This window comes from Astatotilapia calliptera, chromosome 5 (genome assembly GCF_900246225.1).
Source record: "Astatotilapia calliptera chromosome 5, fAstCal1.2, whole genome shotgun sequence".
Classification (NCBI taxonomy): Eukaryota; Metazoa; Chordata; class Actinopteri; order Cichliformes; family Cichlidae; genus Astatotilapia; species Astatotilapia calliptera.
Genome location: NC_039306.1, coordinates 8484160 through 8502880, shown reverse-complemented (window position 1 = coordinate 8502880; position 18721 = coordinate 8484160). Strand labels below are relative to the sequence as shown.

The following is an 18721-nucleotide window of genomic DNA, read 5'->3' as shown; positions in this document are numbered from 1 at the left end:
TTGTTCTTTAAAGAACCATTTGTAATAGCTGAAGAACCATCCACAAAATAAAAAGGTTCTTTGACGTATGATGGTTCTTTAAAGAACCATGAAGACATCTGAAGAACCATTTAAGAACCATAATTTTTCTGAGTGTAGTTGCGGTTTATAAACGAGCCCCTCTCATTAAAGATATTTAGATTTTTTTCCCCTTTTGGTTTGGATTTTTTTTTATTACCGTGTGTCAACAATGCAAAAGCAGAAAACTAAGAATCCCACTTTGTTCATCACAGCTGACCACACTGTGGTCACAAAGGGTTTGACGTGGTCGGCAACAATACCCAGGTACACTGCATGCCACGAAAATAAAGTATTTGTGATGACTGATCATAAATGGTTTGAGCATCTCCCAAAACAAATAATTGGTGTGAAGCCAACCTGTAATTTTGTCCTTCCCTTAACCCTCAGGGTCTGTTAAAAATCACCACCCTTTCAGCTTGTTAGTGGCCACAAATGGCCAGTATAGAGCCCTGAGGGTTAATTCATCTGACAGCCAGATAGAGTATAAAAACATGACGCTTTAACACCAACATATAATTTTTGTTCAAAGTGGCTAAACTTTAATTTCCACATTCACAGTAATCAATCTCTTTATGCTAACAGAGGCCATTTTTCTGCACACTAGACAATTTAACCTTTATACCTCTCTATAATGCCACGTCACTTTGAATGCTGGACCTTTCCCTGCAGGGTATTTCCGCTTTCTCATTCATATCAAATTGCACCATAATATCCATGTTTATGTGCAGCATCACTTGTTTTGGTCCGGCGATGAATCTAACCTTTGCGATTAATCTTTGACTCAGACTCTGTGTGTGCCTCAGTTTTCCGATGACATCTTTTATTTTTGCTTGAACAGGCACTACAGTTGGAAAATTACAGCACTATGCTAAATGAAAAAAGAAAAAATCAAGAAAGCCCTCTAATTCGCAGCATGAGCACTAAACAGAGAGACAAAAAGAGGAGTTGGAGGTGCTTGAGCGTTTTAAAATATGCTTTCCCATCCTTCAGGAGTTTCACAGTGGATGCTGCATCTGTAGCTTTTCCTTTTTCCTTTTCATTAAACTTGTAAATAGTCCCATTCAGCTTCAAATATAAAGATACATTGAGACAGTAAAGATGCTGTAGTGTTTAAATTTATATAATCTTCAATCAGTCAAAGAGCGTCTGTGTGTCATGTTGGTGTAAAGTGATCTTCATAAGCTGGAGTCAGATTCTCTGGTGATGAGCTCTCTTTCACTTCATTGAAGGCGGCGGCTGAGAGTTTTTGGAGTGGCAAGATGGTAGATTTTGGTAAGGCAGTACATATTTCACTCTGAATCCAGTGTTAACAGAGGCAACGCTTAAAAAATAGTACACAGAGGCATTAATACGACAACAAGAGACATTTCCCTTCTGGATCCCGTGGAAATGAATTTAGTTCATGCAGCAGAAAAGGCGACTGTCTCATCAATATTTCAGAGACGGATCCTCTTTCCGCTTTTCACATTGGAGCTTTCTCTAGCTGCATCAGTAAAAGAACACCTGCCTTCCTCACTGACAAGAGAGCAGTCTTCACCAGTAGTAAAGCAATCAAAACCACGTATCGCGGGGCCACACACACACTCTGAATTCAAAATATTTAAACAGAAAGACACAAAACTGAATACAGTCTGCACAGGTGCTAATAATGCCCACAGCCTAGGAGTATTAATTTAATCAAAATTCAGTTGATAATTTGGTGGAAACTCATAAAGGCCATGCACTGCTTCAGTTCAGACAAGATGAGCAAGCAGTGTGTGAGAGCATCAGCATGCACCTAATCACGGAGCTGATAATGCCAAAACACTCACATTCACTCAAATCTCCGCACAAAACAGCTGCAGCTTTATATCTCCAGACAGGTTTTAGCTCGTGCTGTTGACGTTATTAACACACGTAGATGAAGAGAAACTTGGTGGAAGGTAAAAGTCTTAAACAGACACACTGCTGTTGAAGGGCGGGACAGCGGAGGTTAATGTAAACAATCCTCGCAGTGTCTGGTAGAGCACATATTTCCATTTCAAAGACAAGCTCGGCTTAGAGTGGCTGTGGTGTGCGTGTGTGTTTTTGTACTGATGGGGAGCAGTCTTTTATCTGGTTTCAAAATGCTAATTCAGAGACATGCTGCAGAGTGGGGCACGAAAACAAGTCAAGGCATTAAAGAATCAGTTCAGCATTCTGGGAAAATATGCTTCTCGCTTTCTTGCAAACAGTAAGATGAGAAGATTGACACATCTCTCGTGTTTGTATTCTACATGAACTCAAAACCTCTAAATAACCTCTTGTGCTATTGCAGCTGGTTTGATTCCAGCCAGAGAAACAAATCCTCTTCGAGGTTGCGTAAAATCTGCCAAATCATGCTTACAGAGCAGCCTGCTGTGGCGACCCCTTGTGACAAGCCAGCCGAAAGTAGCTTTTACTTTTTTTGTCTGTGGTTTGAGGAACTGGACGTATTGCATGTATAAGCTGTGTGTTAAACCATTGTAAACTTTCACAGGTGAAATATGAAGCCACTGCTTCTATATTGCTCAAGCCTTTAAATCATATAAGGGCTTAAATTCATACTATCCAGCTGTTTGTTAGGTGGCATCTCTTGGTGCCTTTTGGAGCATTTAATGAAATTATCTGTTGAACATGGCTCACTATGTGGTTAAGTGCACTAATAGCCTGTCGAAGAAGACTGGATTCTAGTTTTTCTCGGGTTTTTATAGGTAAGCAACAGGTTAACCTGCCAACCAAGGTAGCTAGTGTTAATTCCAGGAGAGCAGTAACCACTGAAACAGCCATTAGTATGTTGTTAAAAAAGCACTAAGCTGAGATGAACACTTTATGTTTGTAGCCTTCACTTTGTTCCAACTTAAAAAGATGCAGTTTGGAAGAACTAACTTCCACCAGAGAAGAGAGTATTTGTGGAGTAAAGGGGCAAAGGTTGACAGAGTGGTTGCAATTGCTGACAGTTGCCAAGGGTTCAGTCACACTAGAGTAAAAACAGGACAGCAACCTACTTTTCACTAGGAAAAAGCAGTGGTTGCCTGGTGGTTGCATTTCATTTTTCAGGTGTCAGAAACCAACTGAAAGTACAGTGACCAACTGGTTGTATGCAACGCCGCCAACTCCAGTAGCTGGCCACTTTCGATTGCATGTAGACTGCACAGGTTGAATGGTGGAGGCAACCTGACTTCACAGTCAGACTCAGACTGACTGCAGTCACTCTGAGAAAGTTTAGTGAATTTTACAAATAACTATCATCTAATTAATAAATCCAGCCACACTGCAACAATGTTGCAATCAATCTGAATCTGGTCTTTAAAACAACCACTTCAAAGGCGACAAGATCACAAGTTCACTGCAGTCGCAAAACCTTTTGGGAGGCTTAAACCACTGCTTTCCCTAGTGTGACTGTAACATAACTATATATCTAATTTGCTGAGATTTTAGCCAAAAGATATACCTATCTTTTTTGAGTTTGAACAACGAGCTGTTTTCAGACTCACATTCAAGCAGCATAAATCTTCTCATCTTGTCAGTCAGGACGAAAGCGAACATGCGCATTTCCTAAAATGTCAAATTATTCCTCAAAGGCTAAATGTGTAAATACTGAGAATGAAAACACTGTACTCAGTGAGGAAAAAAACTGTACAAGCATCCCAACTGTTAAAAAAATATATACATGAAATGCGCAACGCACAGCTCATTCTCGCTATCCAGGCACAGCTGACGTTACCACATCAATAATACAATGAGAGAACATCTTGTATGGCGTGTTAGCGTCACAACCGGTGTCAAACACAGCTACACACGAAAGACACAATAATATTTTGCTTCAGTTGCAGTATCTGGAGGTGAAGTGATCCTGAACAGATTGAGCTGTCAGTCTTCCCCACCATGAGTGCAGAGATGAAGACAGCTCACTGTGCCTGACAGGAAGAGAAGGCTTTGATTTGATTTCAGGTCTCTGGCAATGTGCAGTTATGACCGGACGGTTCAGTCTGGGTTTGATGAGGAAACGTCCTCAGCTGGAACTTCTAAATTGTCTCCACGTAATTGGCTGGGTAAAGACCGAGCTTGCCGTTGTCCAGGCGACCTTTACACCAGCCCTGATCATCCTCATCCTCCAGTTTCGTCAGCTCATCACCTTTAACAGAGGAAGAGAGTCTGAGAAACAACGCCAAAGTGCAATAAAATTACATAAACACTGCTGATCTCATAAAATAAAAACTTGCGGCGTCACGCAGGATCCTCAAAAGCTTTTCCAGTGGTTTTCATAACATTAACCATTTTGTCTCACTCACCAACTCTGAAGCTGAGCTCGTCCTGCTCTTGGCCATCATAGTCATACAGCGCTCTCACTCTCACACCTGTGCCCACATCTTCATCGAAGGGGTTCATCCCTCCGTTGGTGTCGTTGCCTGAGTTCGGGGCTGTCTGGTCCTCATCTGACCACTCTGTGGAGGCTGTGTACGGCTGGTTTTTATCGTAGCTGCTTACACTGAAAGAAATTTTTTTCACAAACAATACAAAAGGCACTCAGAGGATGATGTGGATTAGGATATGCATTAAAGCACTGATAACTGGTAAGCTGTTACCTTCCTCGGTCTACAGCGTGGTCTCCTGCTGTTGTAACATGAGTTAGCATGACTACATCATTTCCTTTCTTTGACTTTTCTTTCTTAGAGATGTTATGGACAAGGTCTGGGTTGTATTCCTGCAAAAAAACAAAACAGAAAAAGATGGAAAAACGGTTTAGATTTGGATGTAATAGATTTAGTTGGATTTCATATTAATCATATACATCTTTTTTATTATACAATCTCATATATATTCAGGGATATGCTGAATATAAACATAACTATATATAGTATTGTTTTTTCTAATATGTAATAAATATTTAACACCCTGCTTCATCCATATACCGGTACTGCTTTATAAATCGTTATTTCTCTGTAATGGTCCACCCGCACACGTGCAGCCTGTTCTAGTGTTTAATTACCTCAAACTGTGGCCAGTTCATGTGCATGCCGGGGCCGTGAGCATTGCTGAACCACTTCAGATCTTCTTGTGGGCTGGCTGATGTGATGGTGCGTTCAAGCTCTCTGTACACTGTAGCATAACTGTGAACAGAGAGTGGGGATTTGGTGAATGGGTAATGTTTACATGATTGCTGTCTTGTTATCGTAACACTTTCAGTCATGTCAGACCTTTGGTTCTCTGTGAGGTTGAGGTGGCGTTTGACATCCAGCAGCACCTCCCTGAGGAAACTCAGCCTCTTCTCTTCAAACTGCTGGCACTGGTCGAACACCTGCTCCATGTTCTCCATGTATGAAGGGGTGCATTTACTCAGCTCATCCAGAGCCTTCTCATACTTCTCCTTAGCCTGTGTTGCAACACACACGGACATTACATGATTAAAGAATCATTCCAGAAGCAAAGCTCTTCACGGTCTCATGCTTCCATGTATAAACCTCTGGCATTAATATGCTAATCGTTGCAAAGTACCCTTGGCACCGCTGAACCATGGCATCAGACTGCCAGATGACCTGAGAGCAGCTGGAAGTGTTAAAATGTTTAAACTTACCTCATCACCTTATTTCATGTACTGTTTTTATTTGATCTAATTTGTACTTTTATTCTTATTTCTTGATTCAAGTATTTATGCCTCTTAATTTTTACTTTTTAGTTTTACTAAAAATCCATCCATCCATTTCTCCATTTCTCCAACATGCAGCCTGTGGTTTCAACTTGCCTGCTTTTTAATTGTTGTTAATTTTATCATATCGTATCACACTCTCTGCAGTGTTTTGGTTTTAGGTTAAATTGCTTATCTGTGTCTATTATCTGCTTGTTTTATTATATTTTCCTGTCCTCAGTCACTTCTGAAGCACATTTAGCAACGTTACCTAGCATGAGGTTCAGGCAAGGTTACAAATAAAATTTGACTGATCAGAAATTGCTTCTTGTCATGGACAAATAACCAAAAAGAACAAAGAAAGCATCCTGCTTATTGTAGTTGATTAATTTTGGCTTATATGTCTGTGGCATACCACTCTACTGATGTCCAAAAACAGTTAAAAAAAATCATATCCCTATTGACATTGCTCCCTTACAATCACCACACACACAATTGGCTGCTTTATCACGGCACCTGAACCATTATATGAATGGAAGTAGTGGCTGGTACCACGAGAAGAACGCTGCATCTGTAAATTACCCTGTGAATGTTTTGATGCAGCACCTCCTAGAGGCAGTTATATCAGTGTTTCAAACTTTAGGTCCAGCCATTTTTGAGCACTGGCATTAGCCTATTTGTTAGTTGAAATTAATAACACTGGTCCTAGATTAGTGGTACAATGTCAGTTTAATTCTGTTTAACTGAAATGGTTCTGCTCCAGAAGTTCTTCTACTTCTGGTGCCAAAGAACCAGTCTCTAACTAATGTCAGCTTTCTCCTGTCTCCTGTTTTAAGCTCCACCCCCCCCCCCCCCCCCCCCAAAAAAGAAAAAAACCACCAAAAAAACCCCAGATAATGTGACTGAGCTGCTTTTAAAAAATGATTACAATTATTTATATTTCAGTCTGTAATAAGATCAAAATGGCTTGGGGTGACCATTGTTTTAGTTTTAATAACACACGTATTCCACGTGTTCATATAAGTTTCATTTATGGAGTCAATTTGAAACGGACTAATCTTGAGAGAACAGTATCAAATGTTCCAGCACTGAGGCAGTAAAATGAGACTAGAGTCCATGTCAAGAGCAGTGAATGAGAGTTACTGACTGAAGGAGTGGCATACTGTCACATATTAACAATGCTGCACTGGCTCCAATCAGACAGCCTTAAAATAGCCTTATTTGCCTTTGGCATTATTGCAGAAAATATCTTTTGCATAGTGATGCTGGAGCAGCGGCAGCTGATGTTCTCACCTTCTGTGAGTCCTGTTTACATTTGTCCACTTTCTCATGGAGTTTCTTCTGCTGATCAGCTGCCACAGATGACTCTCCCTTGATGTTGGCCTCTCTGGTGGTAGCCAGCTTCTCCTCCTTGCAGGCCATGTGGTATGTTTTCTTGGCAGCCTCGAGCTGAAGAAGGAAATTCAACATAAACAGAAGAAAGCAGTATGTAATCAAACTTTGAAGATTTAAAACGAGTCCTGGTAAAGTCCACACTCCCTCACCTCCTTGAGCTTTTTGGCCCATGGTTTCTGAGCCTTCTTGAACCCTTCCTCTGCCTCTTTGGTTTCCTTGAATCCACCCATCATTTGTTTGTGGTACGAGTCTTTCTGCCAGTTCTTCACTTTCTCAAAGTCCTCATTGATCAGGTAGTTCTTTATGTCCTGATGGAGCTCGCTCACGTTCTCGGCCTCTGTCATCATCGCCATCCAAGCTCGTTCTACTGTGCCGTACTGAGGCCCTAGTGAAAGAAGGAAGTGTGGGTAAAGTATCAAAACTTTATTTGACATGGACTCAGATCTGGGGGGTGAAAGACGACACTGAGAGCAGAAGCCTAGAGGAAGGATCGGTCTATTCCCTAAAATCTATAAATGGGTATTGAGGAAAACTGTTCCCATATTAAATGCAAAAGATGTCTTTCTGTTTACTGCACTTTGAAGGCAATTTGTAAATAAAGACTAGTAATGTATCTCCATGTTAATATGAAATACAAACCCAACCCTGAAAAAGTTGGGACTCTGTGTAAAATGTCAATTAAAACATAATGCAATGACAATGATTTTAAAATTTCATAAGCCCATATTTTATTCACAATAGAACAAAAAATATCAAAAGCTTAAACTGCAACATTTCACTATTTCATGAATAATAATAGCTGATTTTGAATTTGTTGGCAACAATTTGTCTCTGGAAAGGTATCTGGTACTAAAAAACAGTTGGAGTAACTAACAGCAGATCATTAACATGAGTATAAATGGGTTTTATTAATGGAAATAAAAAAAATACCTCTGCAAGGCAGAGTTTCATAGAATTAAAGATTGGCATCGATTCATCAGTTTGCAAAAAACTACATTCACAAATTATGAAACAAAGTCAGAATAATGGCCCTCAACATAAAATCGCAAAGATTTTGAATATCTCCCGTTTACAGTACATAATATCATTTTATATAAAATCAGATATTATCAAAATGCACATTTTATCAATTTAAACACTTGATACGTTTTCTGTGCTCTGCCTTAAATAAAATATGGCTTCATCAGAACTGCAAATCTTTGCATTCTGTTTTTATTTTTACAAAGTATCCAATGTTTTTTGGAATTGGGTAAAATGATCTCTCACCTTTGTCTACCAGCTGCTTCCATCTCTTGGACCACTCGGTCAGTTGCTGTGCGTAGGATTTCTCAATTTTGGCACGCTCTTGGATGCAGTTCATCAGATCATTGCAGAGCCGATGACCATCATCAATCCGCTTCACCGTGCGTTTGTAGTTCCCAACCTTATATAAAAACAAATAAACATCACAGTGACATTCAGGTTACTCACCCAGTATTTATACACAACCAAATCCCAACTGTTGCCTGATGGCATTTAATTTTGTTGTAACAGAGCAAGTACTTGATGGCAGTGGGAAGGAAAAACTATTTTTTTGAACAGGAAGAAGTGGGCTCGGGGAGGAACAGCCATCTGCTGTGGGGATCACTAATGATTATGTTCTTAAAATATTCGTGTTCTGCCTCATCGAGGTTCTTGGAAGAAAATTCATCACCTAAGGCTTTGAGCTGTGAGATTTAGTTAATTTATAATCAGTTCAGACCAACAGCTTTCTATGAAAAGCTGCTAGTCAAAAAAGGCTGCAGACATCTTTTAGGTATCACAATAAATAGACTGTTAGTCCAATAATCCTTTTTACACAAACTTGTCAGTTAACCGCATAGCAAGTGACACAAACTGTTTGCTGGCTTAAAACATCCTCAGTCAAGCTTGTTTGTCCACCTCAGTTTACTGATTTGGTTCACTGATTAGACTATCTGAAGTGAGCCTGAAGTGGATGATGACAAACACAGCTGATCAAGGACGGTCCAGTGGCCTTGAGCATAGTAACCCCACACACGTCCCAGCCAATCGGACAAAAGTTGACTTAAAGGGAGGGGAGCTAAAATAGCTTGTTTCAGTCACAAGGTGAACTGAAGGGCTGCACAAAGGCCAATTATATGATAAATAAAGATTATTCTAAACTGCATTTTATGCAAAGTCACTCTGGTAGGGTCCAAGAATAAAAACGTGTTTGAAATTTGCACAGTAAGTCTCCTTTAACTTAAATGTGTCCTAAAATGTTCAAATCAGGACATCAGAATTCCCATAGCATCACTGGGTTATTAGGACCCATACTGTGATTTCAGATAGTTTTCAGATACCCCCTTTGTTTGTAAAAACTACTTTTCACTAAAACTACTTGCAACTGTGGACCAATGTCACACGGTTATCTGCTGTCATGTCAACTGTACACATTTGAATAAATGCCTAAATATATATATATTACAAAACAAGAAAAAAAATTGTCTCAGACTATCTCCTAAAATATGGGTCTTTTCTGGTTCTAGCTAAAGCTATATAAAGGATTGGTATTAAAGTGATAATGGATTTACATGACCTGTGTACTTCTACTGTTATTTGGTGCACCTTGAAAAAAAACCCCAAAAGCCTGTCGGTGAAGCAGGAAGGATCAGCAGGGAAATGGCTGCTGCTGCTGTGCAAAGTTATGCAATGAAAGCAGGGGATGGGTTAATGTCATATAATGTACAACTCTCCATGGATGCAGGAGCAGCAACCTCATGGAGAGCTCTGCCGAGAGACAGAGCCCCTGTGAGAGAGAGAGAGCTACACAGAGGCTGAACCCCAGTTTACTGGCTTCATTTTACACTTTTAGCAGGACTGCATCTTTGCTGAACAGGCACTAGATGTTTACACTTAATACACCTTGAAAGCAACACCCAACAAGCCTAAAATCGGAACTAAATGAAAGCAGCTGGGGGGAGCAAATGATTGCATTCCAGACCAGGCCTCTGCTGAAGCAGCAGTGAGCTGAGTCAGCGATCAGCAGGCAGCACTGCAGCAGCTCCACAGCAGTAATGCAGTGGCTGACTGTGATAAAGTGACTATGTGCTGGAAGCAAATACCTCTGCTCCTCCACCTGACTCCCGAACATGAAGAGACATGATGAGGATAAAACTGAACCGAGTCTGAGAGGAGATCGAATATAAAAAACCCGAATGTATGAAGTCTTCTGTCTAAAGCGCCTCCTGAGTACATTCATCAAACAAACTCCTGCATCTGAACATAAAGCAACAGGACAGTCTGTACTGATGAGGTGAATAATTTCAACAGCAAATTGCTACCTTACCACCTCACCTGAGTCACCACCTCTCATATATAATGAATGAGCTTCTTGGCACTAGTTTCTCAAATTACTCAGGGCTGTTTTTGCTCAGGAAAGGTTGCAGCTGATGTAATCTTGTGGGAAAAACCCAGAACAACAAATTGCAATTGAAACAACAGACAAGCAGAAACCATTAATATTTACACAGAAAATCGCCTACTTCCAGCATTTCAGTTTTGACAAAATGGTGCAATCCTTCAACTTAGCAGATGGTACACTGAAAATCTTTGATCTGACAGACAGATGAAATAAGCAACAAACAGACCATAGGAAGTTGTGCTGGAAATTTCCTATTTTTCATATACAGAAAACAACAGATTAATCAAACAAAGTAAGACTGATCTACAGTGATAAACTATCAACCTGTTGGGACCAATAAACACAGTACCTTTTTCACTGGCATGATCTGGAATAAGGTGATTTGTCCCACAGATAACTCATCCTCATCCCATCTCTATTAATCCATCGTTTGGACTGCCTTTGTCTATACTGGTGCCAAATTCAGAGATTATAAAATCTTACTCTGACTTGGCTGATAGACATGGACGATGAGCCAATCACAGCTTGGAATGCTACCATTTAGAAAAAGCCCCCTGAAATAGTGTTTTCTGAACTCAGCGTAACCCTCCTGTTATTTCCGATTCTGCCCTGCATTAACCGCAGTTTGTTCATCTGGTATCCCACACCCACTGACTCACCTTTTCCTCTTCCCTCATCAGCTTCTTTATAAATATGCTGGTCAAATTCCACTTGCATTGACAGGTCGTCCAAGATTAATGTACAGTGCCAGGGAGCTTTTATCTTTTCACCCCTCATCTAACCCCTTCATTGCTCTTGTTTGCAACATTTTATGGTAAAGTGAACTGTATTTACCTTTAATTTGTGTTTATTAGTCCAAAGAGTCAGTGTAGGTAGGTACTCATTCATTACTGTGTGTACATGCTCTTGCTATGTTTCATGTGAAAAAGGCCCATTTATTTTCCATTTAACAAAGATAACCACAACTCAACAAACTGTCCCCTCATGCCCTAAGTGCCTGGGCTGATCAAACCTTTGAGGCCCGCGGCAGGCTCTGCCTGCACCCCGGAGGTTTTGCTCTTTCTGTGGATTGTTTTAAAAGGCAGCTAAAGACACATTTGGTTTATAAGCTAAGCATTTTTATTTTAGTTCTTGTGCTGATTTTATTTGTATTTTTTTCCTTCATTTTCTGATGAGCATTTTAATATATGGTGACACATTTCAGCTTGATGTCTCATCAGGATCACAGTTTAGCAATCAAACGGGTAAATGGGCTGGCATTTATGCACCACTTTTCTAGTCTAATGGACCACTCGAAGTGGTTCAAGAGCACTCTCGCGTGCACAGTGGAGGAGTTGGGTTTGAAACACCTGATTAATGGCGGACTCGGTCTACCTCCTGAGGAACAGCTTTTTAAGGTGACTTGTCCACAAAGATACACAGGACAAAAAAAAAAGACTACTGGTGAGGAGTTCTTACACTTTGAGAGCACAGGTTGGGCCAACAATGAAATATTTCTGTTTTTCCTTTCATTTTAACTGTGCCATAATACAAGATGTGGCTTGATAAATCGAGTCAATCAGAAATAATGGCACCAACATAGAGTAATTTGTCATGCTGAGGAAATGTGTGCGTCATTTTCTGATCTGAGTTTGAGGCACCCGCAGCTCAGTGATCCATTCCAGTCGATAAATCTGTTGCTATGCGCAGTGGCAAGTACTTGCCTGATTTACGTGCAAATCTCCAAACGGCTGACAAATGAGGCCCTGTATCTTTCTCTCAGATAAAGTAGGTTTACTGAGAGTTCATTACTAGGTCGTGTCACTTCCCAGCTAAGTTTAATCTGTCAAATGTTGCTCCTAGCTGTCTCACCTCCCAGAAACTGTCTGTGGTCTCCTCCAGACTGGCGGACTCATCGTAGGCTCCAGACATGGTCCCCGATTTGGCAGGGTGGCTTTAGGCTGTGGTAGTCTGCAGCAAAATAACTCTCCTTATGCACTGTAAGACAAGACAAGCGCAGAGGAATGTAAAACCCTCTGATGTGTGAGACACATAAAAACTCAGTTCACAACTCTTTTAGAATTTATAAATCCGATTAGAACAAATCCAGCATCTGCAGTGAGATTCACTAAAAAACATTGTTTAAAGCAAAACCAATTAGTAATAGTAGCATAATATCTTGGTAACAATATGATAACCTGCTAGAAATAAGAAGGTAATGTCTGTGATTTTATAGTTATAGTTATATTTGGGACCGTGTACTTATTAACTTAAACCATATCCTATTAGCTTATTTGACTAACAGAATAAAAACTAAGGTTGCATAAAAGTAAGGTTTCTCAAAATAGCTGACAATTATTGAAAATACTGATAAAGAACTAGATGTGGTTAGTTATACTGTTACTTAAAGTATTCACCCAAAAATTAAGCACTCCAGTTTCAACAGTTTAGGCGAGAGTGTTAGAGGTGTGGTGTACTCAGAATATAGCTATCCATCCCTAGTGAATTTTGCTGTGGTTTATTTCTAATAATACACATTAAATATTCAAATGTGTTCCAATATACTATTTTGGGCAGAAAAGAAAAAAAGATAAATTAATTATTTTACTGTATACACAAATTATAATAGTGGATTTTTTCTTTTTTTTTTTCTTTTTAATAAGGCAATCCGTATCTCTGAAATGGTTGCTCAAAGACCTGCCAATTACATCATGCTTGCTTTAACATTATTCTTCTTTCAAAACTTCTCATTTACAGTATGCAAGTGGGCAGTCTGATGCTACTTGCTGCAAGAGAGGCTGGATCTTTGGACGGTTAGAGATCAGTGAAGAAGACGGCGCAGCCCCCCTACAAACCTGAATTGGATAAGCGGGAGAACATGGATGAGATCCTATTTTTGTATACTGGACATTTGAAATATGCATTCCATGATCACTTTCCTTCCTACCTGAAATATTTTTACCATGTTACATGTTGTCATCCAGATATAAAATATGCTGTGAAAGGTGGTCCTGTTCATTAAGTTTGTTTTAAAAGGTTGTTAACATGGAGTAACAGGTGGGTTTGAATTTTGCAGCATAATATTTACATTATTGCTTTTAAAACCAGCAGGGTGTTGGGAATCTATGGTAGAATAAATTCAATAAATATAATATAGTAATACTATCCAATATGCAAAAAAATTGGTCAAAATTACATTATTATTACGAGGTTATTACAATTTAAACTCTGTATAAAAATGTGAAGATTACCTTCTTATTTCTAGCAGGTTATCATGTTGTTACCAAGGTATTACCCTACTATTACTAATTACTATTACTAAACTATTACTATCACTCGGATGCCTTTATTTCCACATCATTACCCCCCTTATTATCCAGTTACATCAGTTTGAGTAAGGGGTGGGCGATATAAACGATATACGATAGAAACTATATAAATTTGGCCAACGATAGAGATTTTGACTATACCGCTCTACCCCGATAGCGCATGTTGATGATGTCATCAAGCTGCGCCTGTTTTGGCCGAAAGTGTCGCAGCGGCTACAACCATTATCATCTGCAAATTATGCCGGGCAACAGTCATAGCAAAGAGATGAAGCACTTTTGAAATACGGGGAAAGCCAAAAACTGCGCTTCCTCCACTTCCGTAACATTGATTCATTAATGTTGAATTCTCTCGCAGCTGTTCTATTCCCATGTTGTTGCAGTATATTAATAACTAACCTCGTATTGTGGATGAATAATCTCAGTTGTTCTCCTGACTGAAGTTTGCCCCGTGTATAGCATCCTGCTATGCGATTGCATTTGTCCCTGACCTGTCATGTTTAGGTGGAAACCAGCGAGCTAACTTCCTGTTAACTTCTAACTTCGGTTAAATTTAATAAATTCTGTTTTCATGGATGCATGGATGTTAAACTTAATTGTTACACTTGGTAAAGCAGCAACGCTGATGATTTTATTAAAGATGAAAGAATTTAGACAGTTTTTAACTCTCAGTGTTCGTTTGACTTTGGGACCTGAAGCGGACAAAGTTTTGGACCCAGATTACTGGGTCCAAATTATTACAAAGCTCCTCACTATGGCAGCCGTAATGCTCTGACAATCCATCAAGCAGTGCGGCTTACCAAAGTTGTACTAAAACATTTTTTAGCAGATTTCTGCATGCCAAAATCGGTTTGAGGTCAGTAAGCACAACCAGAATTCATAGGCACACTCTCGATTTTTGAGAAAATTAAAGAATTTTAAGTGTGCCTTACAGTGTCGAAAATACATTATACAGAAGAAAAGAATATATCGCGATATATATCGTTACTGCACGTACTTCAAATTATACCGCAATATGGATTTTAGGCCATATCGCCCAGCCCTAGTTTGAGTGTAATATTACTCAACTGTAACCACTGTTGCTACCATGATATTGCTTGATATTAACTGTTATTACTTTGTAATTGCATTGTAATAACTCAGAAATTACCACATTATTATGTAATTTTTTCTGCTTTGTTACTCAGCTACTACTGTAATAAAAGGTGCTGCCACAAAAACTACAATAATATGCTAATAAACTTTATTACAACGTACAAACCAAAGGAAAATAGAGACTGGCATCAAGGGACATCAAAGGTTAGTCAATCAAGCAGGTTACTTTATACATGCTGATATCAGGTTAACTCAAATGCAGTCTTACCCTTATAGCCTGAATGCTTCCAGCTATTTTCTACCTGCTCTCGTGAGATTACTCTGTCAATAGTTTTAATGACTAGCTATTAATTTTCAGTGGCATAGACTCAGGCGGCTATTATCAGAACACTGCTGTAAAATTGCAGGGTAATCTTCACTCATTATGGTCACTTAATATTATCCCACGGCCTTACTGGAACACCTGCTGCAGAAGTTAATCAGTTGTGGCTACTAGTGATGGCACAAGATTTTCTATTTGTCTGAAAATATCTAATATTTATATCTATATTCACCAGATTACAAAACCTCAGCATAATTACTAAGCACACAGACTGCCTAACGATATTTAAACTCATGCCTCACGCCCACCAGGTTCAGTACACAATACAAATTGCAGTTTCAGAAAGACTACACTGTCAAACTGCCACACAGCATACCACTGGATGGAATTAAAGTCGTGAACCAGCAATATAAGTAAGTAAATAATATTAACTTCTATAGCACCTTTCAAGAAAAAAAAAAACAAACATCAAGTGTTTCACAAAAAAAATACCAACGCATAGATTAGTGAGAGATTACCTAGGGAAAACTTCAATATCCCCCGATAATAATAAACGTTCACACTGCAGGCGCAAGTGCATCAAATCCGACTTTTTCGACCCTATGCGACCCATATCCAATCATGGTATGACAGTGTGAACGGCACAAATCTGATATTTTCAAATCCGATCTTGGTCACTTTCGTATGGTATGTGAGGATTTTGAGAAAAACTCTGAGAATCTATGGCTTCAGGTAATGAACCATACTAAGGTTATAGATCAATTTCAGCCAGAAACACATATTTCAGATTATCAGTTGGATTAAGACTTATGGCTTTTATCTACAATGTTTTGTCACTTCTACACGACAGAAAGTGCTTTTTTCATTGTGCACAAGCAGAACCGGCCATCTAGTCTGCAAAATCTGGAGAGCCTACAGGTGTAAGTCATGATATGAGTAATGTGAAATGTATTTAAAATGCTCAGATAGACATTTTGTGGGTGCAATGACTGCCTATGAAATGGGGAAAAGAGTGTCGATGTGTGGTGACGTGTTGAAAGGGGCAAGAAAACAGAACACAGGGAGATGCAGGAGAGTGCATCTGGTTGTGGCATAAACATTAATTACTCCCCAGCTAAAGTGCAAGAAAGGCTTGACGACAAAAAGCTCTTAACTGGGCATGATGTATACACACTGTTTAAACTGTACATATATTTTTATGCTACATTGTTGTTGTTTCAGTGCTTTGTAATTTTTTTGTGTTTACTGTAGTTTCCTATGTTGCACTGTGGTGTGTGACTACTGCAGTACATTTAAAGAATATCCACTTTTATTAGTCAGGAAATATGAAAGGCAATACTTTTAGGGAATTAAAAGACAATGAACACACTTCCTTTCATGCAAACTAAAAAACATGACTATTTGATGGTGAAAGGAACTTGTTGTTTTGTTGTTAAACTGAAGGTCTGGGGCATTTATTAGGTTAATTAGAGTGTTTTGCAGCAGCTACCTCTATCTCGTTTTGGAAATATATCTTTAATATTTCAATAAATGTGCCTGAGAACTACTCAGTTTACTTTTGTTGTCAGGGTCCTGTGTCTCCTGACCCAGCGTTTTTAGTTCTTTGTGATTTTTTGTATTATTGTACTTGTGAGTTATTCTATGTTTCTAGTTTTGATCCCTTGCCCTTCATGTTTCTCTGTGCCCCCTCTGTTCTGTGTAAGTGTGTGTCTTTGCATGTTTGAGTTTCTTGTTTTCTGTCACTCTGCAGTGTGCATTATGTTCTTATGGTTGGTCTTTTGTTACTCCCTCAAGTCTAGTTTCTTGTGTTCCAAGCTTAGTATTTCCCTCTGTGTATTTTGGTTCTTAGACCTCTGCCTTATGGTTTATGTCTCTGTGTTTCTTAGTTGCTGTCTCCACTGTGTCAAGTTCGCGTCTCTGTGTGATACTTCCTGTTTTACCTTGAAGGTCCGTGTCTTATGTGAATGCGTCCTGCTTTGCTTGCCTCGTCAGTCCTGATTTCTCCCAGCTGTGCCCTCCTTCTGTGTCTCATTCCCCTCGTTACTTCCCATTGTATTTAAACCCTGTGTTTCTCTGAGTCAGTGTCATGTTGTCCCTCAAGCTGTGTGTTTTCTGGTGTGCCTCTCTGCAAAGTGTGAGTTTATATTTTCCCAGTTTAGTTTAGTATGCTCGTTTTCTGTGACCAGCAAATAAAGCTGTGATTTTGAGTTCATCCCCTGAGTCTCTGAGTCCTACATTTTGGGTCCAACTCCTGCCTGCCGCACAGCGATTCATGACATTTGTAATACTTCTACACTACTATACTTATACACTTGTGTGGCTACAACTGTAGCTTGCCTCCACCGGTGTGTGAATGTGAGAGTGAATGAATAGTGGAATTGTACAGCGCTTTGAGGGCCCCGAAAAGCGCTATATAAATGCAATCCATTATTATTATTATTATTATTATTACTTGTACACTGACAGCTTGTGTAATGAGAAATTCCCATGTTTGAGAAGGTACCAACAAAAATGACATCGCTTTGCTGTTTTTTTTTGGGTAGGTTGCCAAACACAAACTCATCAGTCCTGATTGGCACTCTTTTAGCCTTCTTGTAATTGTAACCGCATAGGGTTGGGAATTTGGTAAGTTTCAGTTTTACAGACAATCGTTTAAAACACTTCAGTCTGAACAAAAGGAAGCGCATAAAACAGAATCCTGGATTAGCCGTTGTAGCAATAACTGCAGGATAATCTCCTCTGGGAGAAACCAGACTGCTTGCGTAGGCATAGGCTGCTAGTTTGTTCCACTGCATATTGATCAAAACATTCCAAACTTAATTTTCTTTAGATATTTGCAAGCATCAGAGACACAGGGGCTTCCTTTTTAACAAATATATGTAGCAAGATGTGAATGTCTGCATATGAAACAAGACCTACAAACAACATTTACAAACAAACCACAATATTTGGAATGCTGATCAAGATAAAATGCAAATGATATGAACATGAAATGCAAGTAAAATGTCATCTACAGCCACCGTGGGAAGACAAAACATCCCAGACAAGTCATGTTACAGTCAGAGAATCTAATTTCCTCTGTGACACTGTATTGATGTTAAATATGGAACAATTTATTTTTACATGTATTTTGTAGGGACTAACCAGGAATGCAGAGAAATGGACCAGTGAATCTGTCAGGAATGACAAACTTTGTATGTTAAACCAACATTTTGAGAAATATTCTCTTTCTTTCTCTGAGTTATATATACATAGATCTATATGGATCTATATGGATATAAATCAACGCTGCTTTAATGACTCTTGCTAAACATAAATCTAATGACTTGGCTTTGCGAAGTAGATTGGAAACCGGGTGAAACAGTGCAAAAGGGAAAATCCATAGCTAACTTTGGCTCCATCTAAAACAAATTCTATTATGTTTTTTTAAGGTTATTGTTTCACGAGGGGGCTGTGTGCCAGGTAAAAAGCAAAGAAACAGTCCTACCTCTAACTCTGCATGAAACCACAGCTTG

At 39.3% G+C, this 18721-nt stretch overlaps 1 protein-coding gene across 1 annotated transcript in view; it reads right to left on the bottom strand.

Annotated features, from left to right (window-relative positions):
• Positions 1-573: 573 nt before the first annotated feature.
• The window catches only part of pacsin1b (protein kinase C and casein kinase substrate in neurons 1b), a 36200-nt gene continuing 18052 nt past the window's right edge, over positions 574-18721 (bottom strand). Inside the window, exons 2-10 of the mRNA XM_026167036.1 lie at positions 12336-12461; positions 8348-8504; positions 7231-7466; positions 6980-7135; positions 5259-5434; positions 5051-5171; positions 4647-4765; positions 4353-4549; positions 574-4195 (exon numbers count right to left, since the gene is read on the bottom strand). Of these exons, the coding sequence (XP_026022821.1) occupies positions 4086-4195; positions 4353-4549; positions 4647-4765; positions 5051-5171; positions 5259-5434; positions 6980-7135; positions 7231-7466; positions 8348-8504; positions 12336-12395 (1332 nt within the window). The 5' untranslated portion in view covers positions 12396-12461 and the 3' untranslated portion in view covers positions 574-4085. The remainder of the gene's footprint in view (positions 4196-4352; positions 4550-4646; positions 4766-5050; positions 5172-5258; positions 5435-6979; positions 7136-7230; positions 7467-8347; positions 8505-12335; positions 12462-18721) is intronic.